The 21803-nt window shown below is 39.2% G+C and overlaps 1 protein-coding gene across 5 annotated transcripts in view; it reads right to left on the bottom strand.

Moving 5' to 3' along the window:
• The window catches only part of scn8ab (sodium channel, voltage gated, type VIII, alpha subunit b), a 51362-nt gene that overhangs the window by 20980 nt on the left and 8579 nt on the right, over positions 1 to 21803 (bottom strand). For 2 of the 5 annotated variants that reach the window (XM_074674456.1, XM_074674465.1), the window contains exons 3-13: positions 14970 to 15087; positions 13780 to 13870; positions 13562 to 13690; positions 11240 to 11331; positions 7111 to 7332; positions 6889 to 6952; positions 6213 to 6354; positions 4395 to 4601; positions 4031 to 4312; positions 2117 to 2473; positions 773 to 905 (exon numbers count right to left, since the gene is read on the bottom strand). In XM_074674456.1, the coding sequence (XP_074530557.1) occupies positions 773 to 905; positions 2117 to 2473; positions 4031 to 4312; positions 4395 to 4601; positions 6213 to 6354; positions 6889 to 6952; positions 7111 to 7332; positions 11240 to 11331; positions 13562 to 13690; positions 13780 to 13870; positions 14970 to 15087 (1837 nt within the window). Of the gene's footprint in view, positions 1 to 772; positions 906 to 2116; positions 2474 to 4030; positions 4313 to 4394; positions 4602 to 6212; positions 6355 to 6888; positions 6953 to 7110; positions 7333 to 11239; positions 11332 to 11627; positions 11720 to 13561; positions 13691 to 13779; positions 13871 to 14969; positions 15088 to 21803 lie in introns of all 5 variants that reach the window. The other 3 variants (XM_074674473.1, XM_074674489.1, XM_074674482.1) reach the window with 3 other exon arrangements.

Raw genomic sequence — 21803 nt, 5'->3', positions numbered from 1 at the left:
AGACATGCAGAAAACCAAAAGAGGTGAGAAGAACTATTGTGACTGGGTCTCTAAAGTTACAAAAGTAAAATTTTAACTTTGAAATCATACATAAACTTTATGATCAGTAAGAGATCATAAAGTGGGTATGTAATTTCTGTAGAGAGGAAAGTTTGTGTGGGACGAGGTTAGAGTAATCATACTAAGCAAGGGGGCTTTAAAGTAAAACAAAAACATGTATTTGGCCACAAAAGAAAAAAAAACAGCGTTCATGTCTGTATCTATTGAAAGTAGCGTACACACACAGGAAGAGCATTTCAGTCAGACAACTCACATTTGAATAGTTTATTTAGCAGCAAATATTTTTTTATGTTTGGAGCCCAGGATCTGCTGACCTCATCACTCCTTGTAGATAAGTTTACATATCAACACTGAGGAGTGATGAGCAAAACATATTAAACACAACCCCCTCTCCCTGGAGCCTGCAGGTGGTTGCTATGGCGGTGGGGCCAAAAGAAGGCGCAGCAATACAAATGTAGGGCAGCAGAGGCATTGACAGGCAGAGCGAAAGAGATGGGAGCATCCCAGTTTAAAAGACAAGTCATGTGATATGTGCACAGCAGCGCAGCTCGAGTTGTCTGACTGGCATAGCTCGCAGGCTTTGCTCCATTCATTTACCCTTAGGTATGAATGCAGGGCTGATTGGATGTTAAGTATCAAGTACAGATAATCGTGCAATTTAAAAAGATAAAACATGGTAAACATAGAAAAAAGGAATATGTTTTGTTTGTACCCTCTAGCAGCGTGTTAGTGACCATGCTCATCTGACTGTTGGCCCGGTCCTTTCCTTTGAAGGAGGAGTTGAGCTGATCCACAGATACCATTAGAGAACCCGAGTGCTTCTTCTTGATCTCCACGTCAGTGGTCTGTGCTCAGAGATAGATGTAATATAAGTCAGAGACAGGACAAGCAGGAATAACATATCATACAATAAAATTCATGCTCTTGGGGTTTAGCAATCAATAAGAGTTTTTGGTTTTATCGGAAGAAAAAGTGGTAATAAGATAAAACGAACGATTCCCCAAAATTAGATGTATTTGTTCAATCTGAGCTTTTTCCAAAAGCAAATCATGTAACACATCAATTTTATACTGTAAATTCTCAAACTGTTGCTTTACTCAGCATATCTTAAAGGAGAACCATAAGCACATTAAGTCATGATTTTATTTCCAATTTTGCCTATTTTTTCTATTATAATCATGGGAATTATTAACGGGTTTGGTTTAATTTGAGAATTTACAATAATCTTACTTGAGCTTTCTTCTGCACTTTACACAAAACATCTACAACCCCTAAACCAACAGAATTTTCCTGCATGCAGTCGCATGCATGTCAAGAACAGAGGGGGATACATGACTCATACCCCATGCTACGTTTTGAGAAAGGGTAAAAGACAAAAGCAGGTTTATTGGTTGAGAGTCAAAGAGGGGGCTACCATGCTAGCTTGAATGAGAAGTAATATTGTTACAGAAAAAAGAGGTTTAAATTTGTTCTTGCACCATCCAGTGGCTCAGGAGCAGAGGAGAAGTTATGACTAAAGGAGGAAAGACAGGAAGGAAAATAAAAAGTGAAAGTGAAATAAATAGAAAAGTAGAAAAATCAGTATAAGTGTGGGTGTGGGAAGCCCTCAAGTAAGTGATAAATGTAGAAAGTAAAAAAAATAAAATAAAATAATGATTATTATAATATTTTATAGCTATGTGTGAGTGACAATGATGGTGTATGCATAAGCTTAGTGATAAAAATGTTAGGGGGACCAAAGGAGGCTGAAATCACAGTTCTTGCTTGTTAGATGTCAATTAATGAAATAATAATCATGGTGCTTGTGAGGCAGTAAGTTTTGGGGTACTGTAACACCATAAGAGCTGTAATATGACCAGCTGAAGAGGGTTATAAAATCAGAGCATGGCTGTCAGCAGTCGTGAAACACAAAATAAAAAGACAGATTCTAGATATTCAGGGAGGAAAAGGGAGCTAGAACAAGAGCCAAGGGAGGAGGTGGTAAAGGAGAAGCTGCAGAGACCGGGGCCACCACCATCATGCCTAAACTGTATTGGTGTCCCATGGACGTCCTTACACTGTCATCAGTGGCTGCCTTATCTATTTTCACCTCAGGCAGAAGCCGTCTGCCAGGACCAGGGCCGATGAGAGACACCACGCCATTGCAGTCCACCGTGCTGTTCCTCTTGCCTCCAGAGTGGGGTGCTAGCGGGTGGATACGTGACGAGCCCTGGCTGTAGCCACTGTAGCTGTTGCGGCGGTAAGGGATAAACAGGGAGCCTCGACGGTCCTCACTTTCCTCGACTGTGCTGTGTTCATCATCTGCAAACTCGTTCTCTGAGCCCATGTCCTTGGAGCGGCCTTTGAAGCTGAAGATGCTGCTCCGGCTGTTGTGGCGTGACATGAAGGGAGAACCGGGGATGCTGAGGAGGGACTGAGGTGTGACAGACAGATGCAGAGAGGGATAAATGGGAGGGTTATCAGAAACAGCAGGAGTTTGTTGATGTGTATACTGGGTGAAGCATGTAGTTAACAAAAATAAATCAATGGGCGAAAAGGAAAAACTATTCATGTTATTCAGAAGGGAAGTGATAAAGTCACACTGTGAAAATGTACATTACTTGCTCTTGTATGAAAACAAGGTAACATTTTAAACCTATCTAAATACCCATACTGATACTTGCTTAGGTGTTACATACTTTCATAAAGGACTTTTAGGGTGTTGTTACCTTGAAAACTGGTTTACAAAAAAAATAGTCACACCATTACAACAAAATGAATGTCTAACTACATGGTAGGCATTGGGATAGAAAAAATATCCACAAAAAAAAAAAATCCATAGAAAAAGGATTTGTGTTATTTTCCAATTAAGTGCTGTAACTTACTGCAAACTTATAAGCAGACCACATCTGCAGCCTAACGTGTTTTTCCGATGATTCAGTCTGACACAGAGCCTTTGGTTTTGTTCAATCATCAAAATAAAATCACAGAGCAGCCGAGTTCTGTGTGGAAGCTCTGTTCAGTTATGCAAAAAACTCCATTTGCTAAAATTAGACCTTTTTTAATAGCATATTTCCTGTCAAGATGGACAAGAAATACAAAATACCTGTTACTCTGATGTAGATCCTTTGTGTGCTTTTGTTCTTTTGTCCCAAAACAATCAAAAAAAAGTTATCTAACTGGAGCTGATGGGCACCTGGGGTGATTGTTTGCAGGAAGCATTTGCAGTTGGAGAGCTAATTTTTTTTTCCCAAAGAACAGGATCACTAAGAGCAAAATCAGGCCTTTGCTGAAAGAGTAGTTAAGAGGTACAGAACAGAGCTAAGGTAATAAAATGCATAGGAGATTAAATCTTGGAGAGCCAAATGAAGTACAGGAAAGACTTAACATGTTGTTTATATCCAGATAGAATTGGGGGGAGATCACCACACAACAATTCCTTTAAGAAACATGAGAAGATTTTGAGAAACTTTTTAGTAATGACCAAGAGAGGCAAAAGAAACCAAGAAAGAATAGTGTGGCAACAAAACCCACATAGTCTGCAAAACAAACCACAACATCGAGGGGTGCCTGTATGGCTGAGGCCTCAAGTGTGTGGCCTGGGTTTGAAACCAACCTGTGGAACCTTTCCTACATGTCACTCACCCTGTTTCCTTCTCTATCCACCACCTATCCTCTCCAATTAAAAGGCACAAGAAGCCCCATGAAAGCAACAACTTTCAGATGGTAGGCTCAGAATTTGGTGTTAACATAAAGCATGGATCCATCCTGCCTTGAATCAACTGTTTAGGCTTCTTGTGGTGGTGTAATGGTGTGGGGGACTTAAGGTCTCTTTGTACCTGAGTATTGTTGCTGACCATGTTCATTCTTTTATGCAGAGAGACCAGTAACTGCTCATTACTTCTCAGAGTGTGACCAACAATAAACTCAATGCACATGTTTGATGAAACACAGGCTACCTTTACATCATCATTTTACTTCTTAACTTTACCTGGTTCATGATGGATGTCTTCCTACCCAGCCGACTTCCTGGGAATCGGATGGTACTTTTCTTGCTGCCATCATCTGACTCAGACTTAACAACCTTTTCACTGTCTCCCTTCTCTTTCTCTTGCTCTTTCTGACGCCATTTCTTCTTGCGATTACGCCGTTCTTTTGCACTTTTGGAGCTCAGTTTGGAGACCTCAGAAGAGCTGCGAGACAGATGCCCCCCTCCTTCATCCTCTAATGCTGCCTCTGACACTGTGCCAGCAGAAGTGGCCATGGCAGCAGCCTGAGAAAAAAGGACATGTGATTATCATAAACACAAAAAGGGTCATAGTGTGCGTATGACAAAGAATGAGAATGGCACCAACCTGTGTTTCTTCTTGCTGCTTTTTGAGCTGCTCCAGCATGGCTTTGAACTCAGCCTCTTTCTGCTCCGCCTCCTCAATAGTGGCCTGGTTCTGCTCTTCATAGGCCATGGCCACCACAGCCAAGATGAGATTCACAAGATAGAAGGAACCAACAAAGATGACCAGCACGAAGAAGACCATGTAGGTCTTCCCTGCAGCACGCAGAGTCTAACAGATAGACACAGACAAAGCAATGAGAACTAACCGGACACAGCTCAGAGCTCCTGGAAAGAACTTTGGGGTTGTGTCAGTTCTAGTGCTTAAAGGAGGGTATGTTTTTGGGAGAGTTTATCTGTTTGTCTGTAAACAACATAACTCAAACAGTAACGGATGGATCTTGATTGAATTTTCAGGAAATGTTAAAAATGGGATAAGGAAGAAGTGATTAAATTTTGGAGGTGATCTGGATCACCATCTGGATCCAGGATTTTCATAAAGGATTCTTTATCACTGTGAGATAGGGTCGTTTTAACCGTTTGTGATTGTAACTCCACGATAAAAGGTCAGATTGCTTTGCAAAGCAATACAAGAAAAGGTCATGATAATTTCTGACAAATGTAAAAGTACAATCCAGATCCTGGCAATATTCTGGATACTAAGATTTGAAAAATGAAATTTTTAGTGGTTCATCATAATTTTCAACACTGTCAAGTAACAAATTATCGACTAACACCAAAGCAGACAGTGCTGAATGGAATTATAACATTAAAGTAGGAATAAAGTGTTGTGTGACAATCACAATATCCTTGGCAGAGGTCTGCGCTCTCTGAGTTTTTTTCTAGTTTGGAAATATTATGCAAATGCAACAACATACAAGAAAATACTGAAATATAGGATTATAATGAAGAATTTTATGAGTCTACATGTTTTGTCATAAAGGAACATACAGAGATTAATGATAGTTGTGAGGTTTGAATTTTTCAATTTAAGAAACAGATATTAACTTCATACATAATAAATTTTGTATTAAAAAAACAAAAAGAAAAAAACATAGTAATGCTCAGTTCTTTTCAATTCAGCAAGTTTTTGGTTTGGTATTGCCCTGAGGACAATTGGGCCTTTATCTCTTGCTGATTTTGTCCTGTATTTGTTTAAGTAGTGTTTCTTTACATCAATCTGATGTTTTCAAACTTAAATATTGTCCTTTTAATCTAAAAAATGAATTTCTTTCTTTTGAACATTTTTTCATCTAGTCGGGTAAGTAGTACTGATGTTTTTTCAGTGTATTCTTCTGGCTGTAGTGGTGCAGAGTTAACAGAAAATGACAGAAATGTCAGTGAAGTGTCATGGTGCTGCATATTTTGTGAGAGAAGCAGGGAATACAGATATATGATCATTCATTTCTAGTCACCAAGATCAAGGTCACTAAATCAATTCCCTTTTGTTCGACGCTTCAGTGGAAATGTAAACATAATATTTCAGGATTTAATTTCCTCCTGCATGACTTGCAGAGAAGCTTCTAGTGGTTGGTCACACATTCCTAGCTCCACTGATCATCTGTCCTTCCTTTCATTTTATTCAGAGGGCAAATGAACTGATGGGGGAGTTGCTGAGAGGCACTTCTGCTGATTCATTCAGGTAAAAGGATGAGCATGTGTACATGTTTTTATGAGGAAGGGAAGTCAGTATCATTAGTACTGCTCAGCGGGTGCTTTATTTCTATGGAATGAAAGTGAGGGCTTTTACACCGGTTTCTAAAAGATGTTTTTCTTAGACGTTTATGAGTCAGTTTTACACAAAGTGGAAGAGACAGAGAAATTAAGGACAGCATCACTTTACCAGCATGTAAAGATTTTCCCAGAAGTCTTGGGTCATGAGTCGGAAGAGGGTGAGGAAAGCCCATCCAAAGCTGTCAAAGCTTGTGTAACCATAGTTGGGGTTCCTCCCAGCTTTCATACACGTGAATCCTTCTGGACATCGTCTAAAAGGAACACAAGAGAATAAAAAACACAGCTGCTCCCATGTTCAATGTCAATAACTGAAATCTGCCTTTAACATTAGACATACAGGGATCATGGTAATCATGTATGCCACTGAAACCATAACATTACCTACAGTCTTGCTCAGGAGATGGTTTCATACACACTTATTACTAAAGCTGTGCTCCAGTGTTAGTAATAATCCAACTTATCTGATACACCAAGTTTAAGAGATGGTTTTCTCCTCACATCAAAACAATGATGAATACAATCAGTGTGAAAAAAGTCTTGCAAAGTGTGATATTTGTTTCTGGTCTCCATGAGCTCACAAAGAATTAATGCACTGGGACTTGCTTGAACTATCCCAGCAGTGTGTGTAGGTGGCTTTCATAATGCGACTTGTTTTTATGAGTCTTTAACTTCAATTCATTTAAATCAATTAAATGCTAAAAGAAAGATGCAAGAGATACACATTTGGAGGTATCTGCTAAACACAGCAAGTGCTTAGATATACTGTATGTGCATATGTAACTTACCCTGAGTCAGAACTATTTCCACATAGCAGGGCATCAAGTTGACCCGGGAGGAAGTAGAAATTAGCTAAAGAAGCAAAGAATGCTTAATGCATCAGTCACTTTGCAAACTTGTTATATGAATACAAGATATTTCTGTAAACACCTTCAAGGCAAATTATCACAAAGATGCAGTTTTTGTTGTGCCTGATTTTTATCATTATGTGCTTTATGGTAATCACTCACTGTCATTCATGATGTATTCATCCCAATCAAAACCCCTGCTGCCGTTTGCAAGGGTCCGCTCTGTCATGTTGATCGGCCAGATGACACACTTCTGCCTCAGGTTCCCCATGAAGAGCTGCAGCCCGATCAGAGCAAAGACGCTAAGACAGAAGACGGTCAGGATCATCACATCCGACAGCTTCTTCACGGACTGGATCAGAGCACCCACAATGGTCTTCAGGCCTGTCAATTAACATACAACAAGCACACACAAATACACATAACACATATGTGCACGGGTGCACATACATGAAAGCAGGCACACTCATACAGACACACACACACACACACACCAGCACACAATTTCAAATGTACACAAACACACAGGTAGACACCAATCAAAAGAAATGCAACCTCTGGCGGTAAAAGAATGTACAAGCTGAGTTTGTTTTTAAAACTGAAATTTCGATCTATCTGAGGTCATAAACAAAAAAGTAAAGTTAGGTAACATACATCTTATCCCATATTTAACCCTGTGCTGTGCACCCTCTTACATAAATATAAACTTGGCAGACTTTAGAGTTATTCCTCAACACCTACATTTCTGCTGCTAGTTTCTGAACCAGGAATTCAGTTTCAGTTTTTCTCATGAACCTATTTATCATTTAAAAAATAAAAAATAAAAAACTCGGACGGTTGTTTTGCCCCTGTCACCCTGGTTTTAGAAAGAAGTCTGCACTTTAGTTCATATATTTGTTATGTTAACTATTTGGATAGCTGCCATTTGGTGGAAATCATTGGGATGTGAGTCATGATGTATACAAAGAATTAGCTTTATTACCCAAGTATTAAAATCTAAGTCTTCTTTTTCTTTATTATATATTTTTTTCACCCAATGGTCCCCCTAGTTAAGAGCTTTCAATTTGTGTTGACTCTTTCGCTGCATGTGGACAGAGTTACAATTCTTTCCTCTCTGCTGGTCTTGTAACTTTGATGTCAGACATGTTTTCATCCTGCTTTTCTCAAACAATCAAATGTTGAATATTTATTTTAAAATACAGAAAGAGCTATTTTGTGGGCATCATGATTCAGGTATGATAAATTACTGTTTAAAAATGTCAAACATGTTGCTAATGGTCTTATTCATCTCTGTAGGTCACAAAGAGGCAACATTAACAACTTCAACTTGTTTCATGACCAGTCCATAACTTCTCATAGGATTCAAGGTGTAAAATTAAACCTTCTATTCATTATTATAATTAATGAGGCTGTTACATTGCATTGCTCATTTTCTATTTCCTTTGTAAAGTACTAATGAGAGAGCCCCAATTCATGGCCAGGTTTGGGTGTAAAAGATGTTTAGCAAGAAATTCAAATTACCTGATATCCAAACATAAATAATGTAAGCACTGGGCAATAACCTCACAACTATCCTGATACTGTAATAAAAGAAGCTACCCGATGTGAGTTGGTGTGGGGGTTTAATATCATCAGTCACTGTCTGCAAGTAAAACTCTGGAGCTCAAAGGCAGAGGAACATGTTGTTCAAACTCAGAGTATCCTGAGAGAAGAGGCCCATGTCTGCTTTCCTGTGATCCTTCACTTGATATTGACTTCTTCTGTGTTTGCTTATACTTATATGGAAAAGATTCAGGATATCTATTGCTTATTATGATTATTTCTTGGATAATCAATGTGATGTAGCTAAAAAGGACAAGCTAAAAATGTAATATCAAATCAACACAGGGGGATTTAAAAGACTAAAAAGCAAATAATTAGCATCATTTGAATTCCTTTACTGATTTTAAGACTTAAATGTTAACAAGCACCACAGCAAACATCATTCTGAGGCATTCCCATAAATCACTGTTAACCATTGGCAAAATTAATGAGCTACACACAGAGCAGAAACAAGCTCTCTGTGATTTCACAGTCAGACCTAGTTTTTGCATTTAGAACGGTTTCAGCGTCAGAGTCGGGTTATGTTTAAGTACAGCATCTGCTGTTACCAGTTCTTCATTATCAGACATACATATGTATGTTATGTATGTTAGGCATGACTGATTTAAAAACACACAAAGATCCTTAAAGAAATCATAAACAGCAAATCTTCCATAATTAGAGGTCTTGTATAACTTGAAAATCAATCAGCTGGTTATGATTTAGTTGGGCTCATTTAAAAAAAGGACCATGCCTAACCAGGGCAAAAAAATAGAAATCCCTACTCACTTTTATCCCTTCATTAAATTGTGGATCAGGTTTTTTTTCACTTATTGTCATTATCCTTTATTATTGTAATATTTATCTTAATTTGAAGTAGAGTATCAAGTTCCAAGGATAAAAACCTCCTCATTCTTGCCTGCAAAACTTTATTTTTAAACCAACAAAAAAGGTTTTTTAACTTTTTAAAAGGAGTTTAAGATTTTGAAAATATTATTCTCTGACTTTGCTCCAGAACTCACTGCCAGAAGTGTCTTTTATCTAAGCTATACAAACTGTAACCTGTAGATTTGTATCATCTGAGCATATGTAAGGTAATGCAAACATTAACTGAGGTTGATGTGTCTAATAAAGATTTTGGCTGATTATCAAACAGAAATACAATAACAAACATTCTGTAAAATCTAAGACATGATTATCTAGTGCAAATGAAAAACACAGTGATTTTACTGTGACAGCATCTGCATTTAACCGAAGGTCAATCAGCTTTTCCTTTATCACAGAGCATCATCACAAACACTGCAGTTGTTTGGGATGTTCCCATATGAAAGACACATTTTTCTCACTTTAATCAACCCTGGTGAGTGAATGTTTGGGTCATAAAAAGCTTGGATGTCTCAAACAGTTTCCACTCATGGAGCAGCTACATTTTGTATTCATTTGGGGAAGGGGTGTTGAATCATGGTTGTACTATTTCTATTTGTCCCTTGTGTCAGTCTGTGGGAACATTCCTGACTACCTGCAGATGAAAATTTCCAGCAGCACAGCAGCACCACAAACAGCGAACAGAACCAGGGTCAGTCAAAGGGAGCAGGAGAGTAAAGAGGAGAAAGAAAGGACAGGCGAAGAGGCGTTGGCGGCTCAGGAGGGGGAGGTGCAATGAGAGGTGGCATGCAGGTCATTTAAACTCCAAGGCTGAAGGAATTGACTGTGTGTCAGCATCACCTGTCTGTAAGTTGTGATGGTGACCTTGCCTTAACTAAAGAACTGTTCCCATCCCGGGTAGACCCTTCCTCACTCTGACTGGTGTTGGGTGAGTCCTCGGGCTGCTTTAGCCCTGAGTACTGCTGATATGTGCGAGTATGTTATACTAGACTGAGTGCGCTCTGTGAGAGCAGGTGTATACATGTGCTGATTCAAAGTAACATCACAATTTATAAAAAACTCAGACATGTGAGTTGTGTTCAAGCAAATAAATCCTGTATTATGTGACTGAGGATTAACTCTCTTCAACCAAATCTGGTTAAATTTTCATAGATTTTTCTAGGGGATATTTATCTTCTGTTCATGATTCTCTTTTGCTCCCAGGATGGACAAAGATCTTTAAAAAAATCCTAAACCTGAATTTTTTTTTTTTTTAACTAAAAGAAAAAAAAAACTAAAAAGAAAAGCCTCTTGAAGCCAAACTTGTAAAGCATGTGTCTCAAAGCTTCATGCAGCGTCCATGTGCTGTCAGATTAGGCTTGGCAGTCTTTGGGAAGCTAATAGTCGTTGGAAACATATAGACAGAGCCACGGATACATTAACTCTGGGAAAATTAATCAGTCTTAACAAAAATAGGATGTGCAATGAAATGATCTCCAAAAAATATGGTTTATTTAAACTCTTATAGTGATATTCTAAAAGTCAGCTCATTGGAAATGGAATTCAAAGTCTATCTCCCATCCATCTGTTTTGGAAATTTATCCCTTAAGGTAGAGATGAACACAGAGGTAGCTGTTTACACCCTAAGGTGCTCCAAATAAGACATGTGAGTCCACAAGACTGCCAATAGACTGCTAAGCCTATCAAAAATGTATGGCTACCATTTTTGATTCAAAAGAAAAACAAATAAAAATAAAATGTCAAACATCCTGTTTTCAAAAAGAAAAAAAACAAACAAAAAGTAAGCAAGGTAAGCTCAGCCTTAGTGTTTAAATGGGAGTCTCACCTGGAATGACAGAAATAGTTTTCAATGCTCGGAGAACCCTGAACGTTCTCAGCGCCGAGACATTCCCAAGGTCCACAAACTCTGTAATGTATCTGTAACAAGGTAGGATGACACACAGAACAGAACCCCATGACACACAACACACACGATAACACAACACACACGCACGTATGTACGCGCAAGAGCACGACACCAGCACCAGCACCAGCACCACCATCGAAGACCAGGAGGGGACACCACGGTGAGAGAGCGTACGCCTGTCCGACCAGTGGGAAGAGAACAAAGGAGGAAGAGGAAGAGGAAGAGGGACTGGAACAAAACCACACCTAACATCAACCCCCCCATGACTCGCCCTCCCCCGCAAACACAAACACCTGGGCTGTCTTACCTGGGATAACTGAAATTGTTTTCAAAGCCCTCAGAACCCTGAACGTACGCAGAGCTGACACATTGCCTAGGTTTACAAACTCTGTTATATACCTGCAAGGTGGATCAGATACAGTTACTCAGCAGGCATCCCGCATTCAGTGGACAGAGAGAAGATAGTTACACAAAGTTTAATGAACATTATCAACATAGTGTGATGAACCAGTGTGGCTGAAGATGCTGTGGACGAATATCTGTAGGACCCCTGTTTTTAAAAAAATAAAAATATCCAAGACAGAAAGCATGACTACTGCTTGTCAACCAAACACACACAACGGAGGCTTGTCTTTGTAGGAGTGCAAATAAAAAACTGACTGACAAAAAGAAGAAATGGGTTGTGACAAGATTGTCAAGGCTTACACTCAAAGTAAGTTTCTGCAGCTACATTTTTGGGGTGATGCTATTATTAATAATAAATAAGTACAGCTCACAGAGAAGCATTGTATAAAACTTGTAAAACTGAGGTATGCCTTATGCTTAAAGACTGGCATTTTCACCGTTAGGAAAAGAAAAGGTTTAGGCAGAGTGTGGGAAAAAAAGTGCTGCCTGGAACTGAGGTTTTTGTTCAAATGTTTTCCTTTTTGCCCACAGCAGCTGCCTACAGCTAGCCCACTGTAAAACAATAACTGTTGTCTTTAAGTGTTAATGTTAAAAGTATGTTAACCCAAAGCAGACATGCACCCACACATGTTAGAGTTGTCACCATATCATAACTCTGAACTTTGAAATGAAATAGTTAATTAAACAATATGCCTGTAAAAGAGCCAGAGACAGAGGGCAGAGCAGAGTCACACAGCAGTTGCCTCAGCAACAAAATAAAATCTTCCCCTTTCCTGCACTTTTTGCATAGATGTGAAAGTGTTTTAACATTTTTAGAGCACAACTGCCATAAATCAATCAGAAAATAACTTCAAGATCCTTTAATATAGCAATTTCTGTCTTTTGCTGCTGCTCTCTTTTTGCCATATCTCTCTGTCTGTCTATGTTTAGAGATCACCTGTACTGTCTGAATCCACATGGCGTTGGAAAGTATCATAGCAATGAAAATTTTGACAATCTTTGTACATTTTTTGATTCCATTTTGCAGAAAAAGTTGCTTCGTAGGGATCCCGAATTAACATCATTTGATGATAACTAATATCCCAAGAGATGATAATGTACAAGGAATAAAAAAATAGAACTAAAAAGAATGATTCAAAATAGATTTAACTAACATATTTTTTCATTTGTGATCAAGGAAAATTAACCAGTTTTATTTCATTTTTGTAATATTTTGATAATTTGGGATATACTTTTTTATAATTAAGAAAGCAGCTATGTTATCTGAAAATGTGAAAAAAAATTGTCAACAACCACGCACTCTTTTTACTTTTTATTATAGGAAAAAGGAGAACTTCAACAACTTCAAATGCGTTTATCTCAACTGAGTTCATTATCAAATCCTAATTGCAACTACAAGGTCAAATTATGAATGTGAATTTAACATATCTGTAAAATGTTTGCACCAAAGACAAAATTAAAGGTTAATGACTCTTCTGCAAAAGAAAAAAAAAGAAAAACATTTTGCCCAATTGATAAATCCCATCAGAGGTGCACCAGTATGTGCTATAATGAAACCCCTCACCTGTTTGGAGTGTAGCTGTTTTTTAATATGACCTGTGTGAGAGCTCTGCTTTCATTTGGTATTTACCTCTTTCTATTTCCTCTCACCAATATGGATTATAAATAAACCACTGTCTCTTTACCTTGAGCTAAAATTTTGGAATATTTTTATGATCATGTTAAAATCCTTTTTTTCTCGCCTTGGACGTCCGAGCTTTCATAATTTCCACATTTGAACATGTGTAACCTTTAAAGTTTCCATGCTACAATTCCTTAATGCGATGAAATACTTACGCCATAGAGATGACCATGAAATCTAACCAGTTCCATGGGTCTCTGAGGAAGGTGAACCCATCTATGGCGAAGCCTCTGGCAACAATTTTCGTGAGTGACTCAAACGTATAGATACCCGTGAAGGTATACCTTTAATAAAAAAAATGAGAAAGAAGAGTCAAGCCATGGAGAAAGCAGTTAAGAATATAAACACTGAGAAAAAAAATAATTGTACTTACTCTACTTGTTTGGACCACTCTGGGGGGTCACTAAATGTCATGAATATACAGTTGGTCAAAATGGTACACATGATGATCATGCTGAATAACGTGGGGAGGGAGAAGTTAAGGAAAATCTGAGCAAACATGGCTATCTTTTATACATTTTTAAACTCATAATTTCAACTTGACAGAGAAGCCAGGAGTAACTGATCAGTCAGCTTACATAAAAGCATGCCTTAAAGACACAGAAGTCTGGATGACCAGTAATTTCTTGCTCTACTTGAGGGAAATAAGTGATGGTTCTTGGTCTTTAACACTTAAAGGTGGAGGGGGCTTTTGTCAATGACATAAAATCCTTAGTGCAGCCTTAGATGACATTAGTCCAGCACCACTGTCGGGAATCTGGAAGTCCTGTCCAGGCCATACATCTCTCTGGGAGTCCCTGAGCAGCCTCTCCTCGTAGTTTCCTCTGGATCATTGCTGTCAATGACGTGCTGCTGTGCTGCCTTATCATATATAGATATAATGCCATAGTTGATTACAGGTCAGGATCAACATTGTATTAGTGTTGATATGAGATCAGTTGAGCCTGACTGCCTTGAATATCCTGAAAGCTCAGTCTTTCATCATAAGTTCCTGCAAACAGCAGCACTTTTAGAAAGTAGCAGTGGTGATGATGTAAGTAAGTACCACCAATACCCATTTGTTTTTGATGTTATTGACTTTTCTCTTTAAGTCTTTCTTTCTCTGTTTCTGTATCATTTTTTCCCAATCCAAACACAGTCAAGGCAGATGGCTGTCTGACATCACTCTGGTTCTGCTCCTGGTTTCTGCCTGTTAAATGGAGTTTCTCTCACTCCTATATCATACTAAATGCTAAAAAGTGCTCTGCTTGTTGTGGGTTAAGTCTTCTTGTTTGGCAAGACCAAATCTCATCCTGTCTTGATGCTGGGTCTATGTTGGATATATAGCAGCATCTCAGTTTAACATTTGTCGTGTATTGGTACAGTATAAAAAAAGATTGATTAGCAGATAAATTGATTGAAATTAAGAGCAGACTAAGAAGAAGACAGCTTACACTACATTGGCTTCACTTACTTTTGTCATGAAGACTTGTCATCTACACATAGAAAAGAAGCATCTAAAATATTTAATCATCAGTTTCATGTCATCTGAAAAGAACAGAAATGACTTTGTGAAAGGATATGAATGTATCAAAATCTTAATAGCTATTCGCCTAAATATATTAAAAGGACTTATGATGTACAAGGAGGGTGTGGCACTGAAGCGGAAGATTGTTTTCCCTTTGTTTAGGACAATAAACGTCTGTGAAAAGAGAGAGAGAAAGACAACAATACAGTTAGGACGTAATCAGAGCTAATTATAAGTCATAACATATCCAGCACGTTGTCTGCAAGCCTTATCTGTGAAAAAGGAAGAGTGCAGAAAGACTGCAGCTTCACTGATGAGCTGATGTGAGTCCTGAGCTCACCTCTGAGTCATTGGACAACACTGCATTGGTTTCCACTTTAACTGCAGGTTCAGTGCTCACAAAAGATAATATTAAATCCATTTGTAAGGGGGATTTTGATGACAGTTACTGTGTCAAATTTTAGGTTCTTTACTCAACTAGCAGTCGGAGAAGAATAAGGAAAGTATTTCAGGATGTAACATGCTGTTACTGGATTAAGAAAGAACAAAGAAACAATAACAATCTAACACAAAGATAAAGGCTAAGAGAAGAAGACAAATGTGCTTTTGTAACACTGGCACCACTCCCTCTGTGTCCAGTAACCTGAGAACCAGAAGCACAGTTATCCCCTCAGTCCTGGTTGCATCAGGCAGGCAGCGTGACAGTGGTTGTGTAAGTACCTCTCCTCAGAAACATCAGACAGGTGCAGGAGGAAGCTCCCTCCTTACTGTGGCCCAATGACTCTCTTAGCCCAAGTTTAAAGCTCTTACTGGAAGAGAACCGCAAATGCTGTCATCGATCAGGGCCAGATCTGCTGACTCTAGGCTCTCAACAACCACTCCCCACCCATAAACAGCAACCAGGCCAAGTGGGGCTGAGGCACTGGGGTGAGGCAGCACTGTGTGTCTAAGTGTGTGTATGAGAGTGGGTGTTGTGAAGTGAGAAGGGAAAAAGATGAGCAATATTTATAAACAAACGGACAACTGAGATTCTTGAAATTACAACTGATTTGTTACCGGTCGTTAAAAGGCTGGCTAACCAGCAGATTAATGACTGTGGTTTGAAAATCTGTGAGTCAGGAGTTTTTTCTCTTTCAACACATACCCTCTCATGTATTTTTGACATAAAAAATAAGTGTTTACAGAGCAAATATTATTTTTCTAGAAAGAACAACAAAGAAGAACAGTAAACACACACAAAAAACCATGAGAAAAATGTTAGTCACTTGAAAGAAATGAAATTAAATAAAATGCAAATCAATCTCAGGAGTCTAATAAAGCCTCCACAAAGATTACCCCTTAAAAACTTAAGATCTGTTTAGGTGGCTAATAAATGTTTGACACATCATTAATAAACTGATAGTTGGACCAGGGACAATGCTAACACAGTCTAATGAATGCTTAATGCAATAAAAAGTGTATCAAACTTTTATTACACAGTAAGAAATTGTGAAAACTGAGAGTTATCATTAACATTCAGTTCACACCTGCTGTAAACTGGGAACATTGGCCAAACTGTTTTCACTTCACTTGCCATGATTCCATATTCAAGTTTAATAATCCACTGCATCCACAAATCAAAGACCCAGTAGTGAAGCATAAACATGTGCTTGTGTAAGAGAGGCACTTGCTTCTGAGCATGTAAATAGTATGAAGCTTGTAACTCCAAAAACACATCACGAGTTCATGGCCCACACCACGGGAAAACACTCAAAGGAAACGGTGAGGCGCCTTGAAGTGTCCTGGGACAAGTAGTGTCCTGAAATCTAATTAAATTATAAAAAGCAGCTGCAGTCTGGGGAAAGACAAAATGTATTCTCTGTATCAGAAGACTCCCTGCTCCCTCTCCACCTCCCTCAGCATCTCACAGTCCTTTTTGTCTACAGAGCATCTGCACTTCTTTAAATATCCTCCCAATATATTTCCTGTCACGTGGAGAAAGAATAATCGACTCCTGATCAACAAGATGCAAATGGGCAAACACAGGAAGTAGAGTCACGTTTAAAGGGTAAAGCTTTCTCCCAGAGGTCAACTGGGTGTTTGCTGACATAGCATAAACAGTGTGTAAATGGAAGCAGAGGACTTAAAAATGACCCATATCTCATTAGCAGTTTACAGATGATGTGCATCATAGCTACTGCATGTTCCAATGGTTACATCTGTGTGACGCTTATTAATACAGAGGTTTTCATTCATTTGACCTTGTTGTACCTGAGATTAAATAAACCCTATCCTTTGTGAATAAAGAATCAAAGGTCTTATAAATAAGAGCTTCAGTTACTCAATGAACTGTGACAATTTGGAGACAGAAAAATCTGCTGCTGACGCAAACTTGGCGACCTGGCACAACAACAACAAGGGATGCAAATGTTGGGCAATTTCCTTAATTGATTGTCTGACACATGAATCGATAGCTTATCAACCTTTGGAGTTTCTAAAACACTTGAGGTATGCTTTTTCCCAATGAGAGGACGTAGGACCAAATAAAGTATGAGACATTATTGGGAAGAAACAAACTATTATCTAGCAGAAAAAGATGTGTTGCAGTGAAGGAAACGCCAAAAAGGGAAGAGGCCAGAGGAGAATCTGCTGTTATGCACATGGTGTGGTTAAGCCAAATGACTGAATTTTGGGCAAACATGTTAAAGTTCATTTTGTTCAGCTATGGTATTTCAAATGAAGCACATCATCCTTGGCATAGGTCCAGCCTCTAAAGTCAACAACACATGCACAATTTCCTTAAAAGCATGAAGTACTCGTCATTATTCAAGCAGTCTGAATTGCCAGAAAGATGCAACTGTATTTGAGTGACATATTAGTGTCCTATGTTGACTTGGTAAACCTAAGAGATAGTGGATTATATTCAGAGAGAGTCACTGGGATTGTACACAGGCATCATGAATCACCAAATATGTCACAAAATGCAAAGTAATCTACCCACAAATTTAGATAGTTACAAAAGTAAAAGTACACAACTCAGCAAAGCAAGACTTATTTGCTGCAACGCTGATGTTCCTACTTCTCTGTAGAGCGTTTAAGAACCAGGCACATATGCAAGAATCAGAGGGAAAAGAGAATGCAGCTGCAAGGACAGTCTGTGCGTGTGTGCGTGTGTGCGTGTGTGCGTGTGTGCGTGTGTGCGTGTGTGCGTGTGTGTGTGTGTGCCTGCATGTGTAGCCGTGTGTGTTTTAGAGAGGAGGAGGAATCACAGAGCAGGATATGGAGAGGGGCTTGCAGAGGTATGGGACAGCAACAGCAGCAGCAGCAGCAGCAGCAGCAGCAGCAGCAGCAAGGCGAGCCGAGGAGAGAGCTGAGAAGAGGGAGAGAGAAAGAGATGAGGGGGTGGAGGGGGAGTGATGCAGGACAGAAAGCCAGAGAGCTGCAGAGGGGAGAGAGCCAAACCTGAGATGGATGATGGGTAGACGGAGGGAGGGGAAGAGGAGGAGGAAGAAGAGAACTGGGTAGGCATGTAGCAGCTGAGAAACTAAGAATGAAGATGAAGATGTGGAGGTGGAAGGTGGCAGAGAAGAGAGCTGTGTGAGATCTAGAAAGGGAAACAATGGGGGCTGGATCATGGAAAGGGAGTGTTGTACATGTTTTTAGCATCACAGGACCCCAGCCTGACAAATAATGGTCTAAAGCTTCTTTAAATTTGGACTTAAAATAGAAACAATCAGTAACCGGGGACCAAAACATCTGTTTTAGATGATAAATTAATTATATCTATTAAACCTCTTGGGAAAACTCTCATTGTTCTAGCTTTTTCACTGTTTCGCATTCTTAGAGATGAAATCTAAATACCATTTTCTGTTCAACAAACTTGGTCATTCAAAAGAAACCACAAATCATAAACAAAAAAATCTTGATTCCAAGCTATTTCTAAAGAATGTTATGACTGTCATAAGGATAATAATTCTCTATTTTTTAGTTTAAACAAAGATTTCTAAAAAGCAAATCTTCACACAGTAAAGCAGCCTGATTAGATTTACAGAGAGTGTAGATGATGGGTAGTTGATGCGGTCTGTGACAAAACAGCTCAAACCTCATGAGGAGCTTTAATCATCTATCATCCCTGTGGTCTTCAAAATGTACTCCTTGTGTGTTTCTGTTTTAGCTCACTGCAGTATGGAGTTAAAGGAGTAGGGAATAGGCGAAGTTATAAAACAGACCAGAAGAAACAAAAGCAGCAAACTATAACAGTCCTGTATGTTAAACCAGATCAAAAAAATGTGTCATCCTTCTGCTTCATGTGTATGCTGTGCTGCAAAACCCCACTTTCCCCTCCTCCTTACCCCACCCTCACTCCTTACACAAACCTGTCTAGCAGCGAAGGCAACCCCCCCAACCCCTCCCCTCCCTGCCTCACTCAGCCCAGCGCAGGAAGATGCTGTGTCATCAGAGACTGAGGACTCAGACAGAGCACTAAAGCCTGGCCCTCACTCTAATTTACTACATCCTCAAAAAAAGGGAGCGCACAGGAGGAGAGGCAGTGGAAGGGAAAGAGGAAAAGGAGAGTGATGCACAGACACAGAGGGAGAAAAGAGAGGAAGACAGAGGGAAGGTGGTATAGGAACATTATGCAATGGTGTGTACAGTGCTACATGCTGAGGCTCAGAAGCTACTGCTGCTTTAGCCATGAGCTAAAAGCAGCACTGACTTGTATAACCGTTGCCCCGCAGAAGCATGAATAGAAATGACTGGACTGAAATATAAAACAGTCAACAAACCGCCACATTCGGGAGGTAAAAGCAGCTTCTGCATCAACAAAACCTCAAAGCTGTTGAAAGTACTCCTTGTTCAAACAACACCAGCCAAAAAGAGCTGAATCATCTCTGTATTTCCATGTAGGTTGGAGTCCTCCCTCTAAACACATTTGTATATGTTTACACATGCATGGTGCAAAAAACACTCAAACGCCCTTTATTTATCCCACTGTGCTCCTCTTGTATTATTACAGCAGCTTTAACAGCGCCTAATTGCATCAGACATTTGAAAAGCCCAGGCAGTCCTCTCCCCATCACAGGGGAAAAAAAGAACTGCAACGCTGCATTTCTCTTCCTCGCCACTGCCCCCTCTTCCTCTCTTTGATGCATGAGTGCTGTGATCAGGTTTCCTGCATCTGATGGTTACACACACACACACACACCACACACACACACACACTTAGACACATACCCATTGACATACAGTTCAATGGTAAGCGACAGGATGACTGTGGGTCGAGTAGAGGAGACAAACAGCCTGGGACGGTGAGGGCAGGAGCAGCAGAGGAGGTGTGGACGCTAACTCTTTATGTACTTATGGGCAGCTGATCATGTGTGATAAAGGACAAAAACACTATTGGATTAGGACAATGGTTAATTGGTTGGATTGAATGATAGTAAGATGGAGAGAAGAAATGAGGACTCAGCCTGTGACTCTGGCTGAACTTGCTGACACAACACATGGATGGTTATGATGGGGTAAGCAGATTTTGACAAGGCAGAATGAAGGGAAGACAGAGCCTGTGAACTATGCAACACATATTGGCCTAATTTAAAGATAACATATTTCTGCTAGTCTCAAAGCATCCAGGTGACTCTAAGTGAGATTTTAGTTTTAAGATGAAGATAAAAACTGAGTAAAATCAGGCCTGAATGTCTAGGACTTCATTTGAACCATTTTCCAAATGGCTAAAATGAAATTACAACCACAGCATTTCAGATATAATAATTTTGAATAAAACGTTGATAAATTGTTTATTTAACCTGAGACAGAAATGAAAAGTTTGACTGAATTTCCAGAGTCAGTTTGCAGTAAAAAGTCTAAACTTAAGTAGGCATAACTTCACAAACGTTGGTTTGTTAGCTGGTTTATGTACAGATGTAGGTAGGACTGGATCCAGTTTGGTCACTTGAGAGATTCATAGAGGCTGTGAGGCACTGTATGCTTGAATATACAATATAAACCGTTTTCAAATACACAAAAATTTTGATGATTAATCCAGTTTTAGCATCTTTTTTATGGTGGTCAATAGAAATGTGTTAAAATTATGAGGCAATCTTGATTCCTAATAATGAGCCTAAAATTGAGGTCCCTGTGAGGACTTTCTAAGTGATCTTGAAAAAGTCTCACTTCAAGATATATGCCTGATCATAATCCAAAACTTATAATGAGATAATCAGCTCTGAAATAGGTTATTTCTAAATGTTTTTTTTTCAGCTCCCTGGTCCGTTTTTTGCTCGGACAGGACCAGGACGCTGATTGATTGATGGCACACTGAAGTTTCCATGACAACACCACGCCAGCCAGTAAAGTTTGGTAGTAACAAGAGATTTCTGTGTTTGTCTCTGCTGAAAAACAATTCTTGGATTTATTTTGTAGTAATGGGGGATACTTGAGTGAGATTTTCAAAAAGAAAAGAAGGGGGGAGCAGAAGAAAGCTAAACAGTAGAGTGATAGAGCACAAGCTAAAGGCTGAAACATGGGCTAATGGCCAGAATGGGAGCTAAAGTAAAGCACAAGCTAAACACTAAAACATGGGTTAAGCCGTTTCGGATAAAGTTCATTCCAAACTACATGCAGCAGCTATCAATGGATTATCAGTCTACGTCATAAAAATACGCACACATTTTGAATGCAGATGAAGCTTTGAACTCTATTCATTCAGGCAAGTTATAGTTTTTTAAACACTTAAGTCAAACAGTAAGCAGCATAAAAAATTCTGGTTGTTCTATGGTCGGTTAAAAAACCAACTATACCGTACAACAGAATCAACATCTATCAAGTTTTGACTTTTATAGAGCTACAGGTATTTTGGAGTTAACAGAGACGTGCTAACAGGTGACTTGCAGCTGAACGTATCAGTGATT

Source organism: Halichoeres trimaculatus, unplaced genomic scaffold, assembly GCF_033239565.1.
Source record: "Halichoeres trimaculatus isolate MK-OKI-2021-1 unplaced genomic scaffold, fHalTri1.1 fHalTri1_scaffold_1, whole genome shotgun sequence".
Lineage (NCBI taxonomy): Eukaryota > Metazoa > Chordata > Actinopteri > Labriformes > Labridae > Halichoeres > Halichoeres trimaculatus.
Note: the sequence above shows the minus strand (reverse complement) of the source record. Positions and strands in the feature narration are given on the sequence as shown.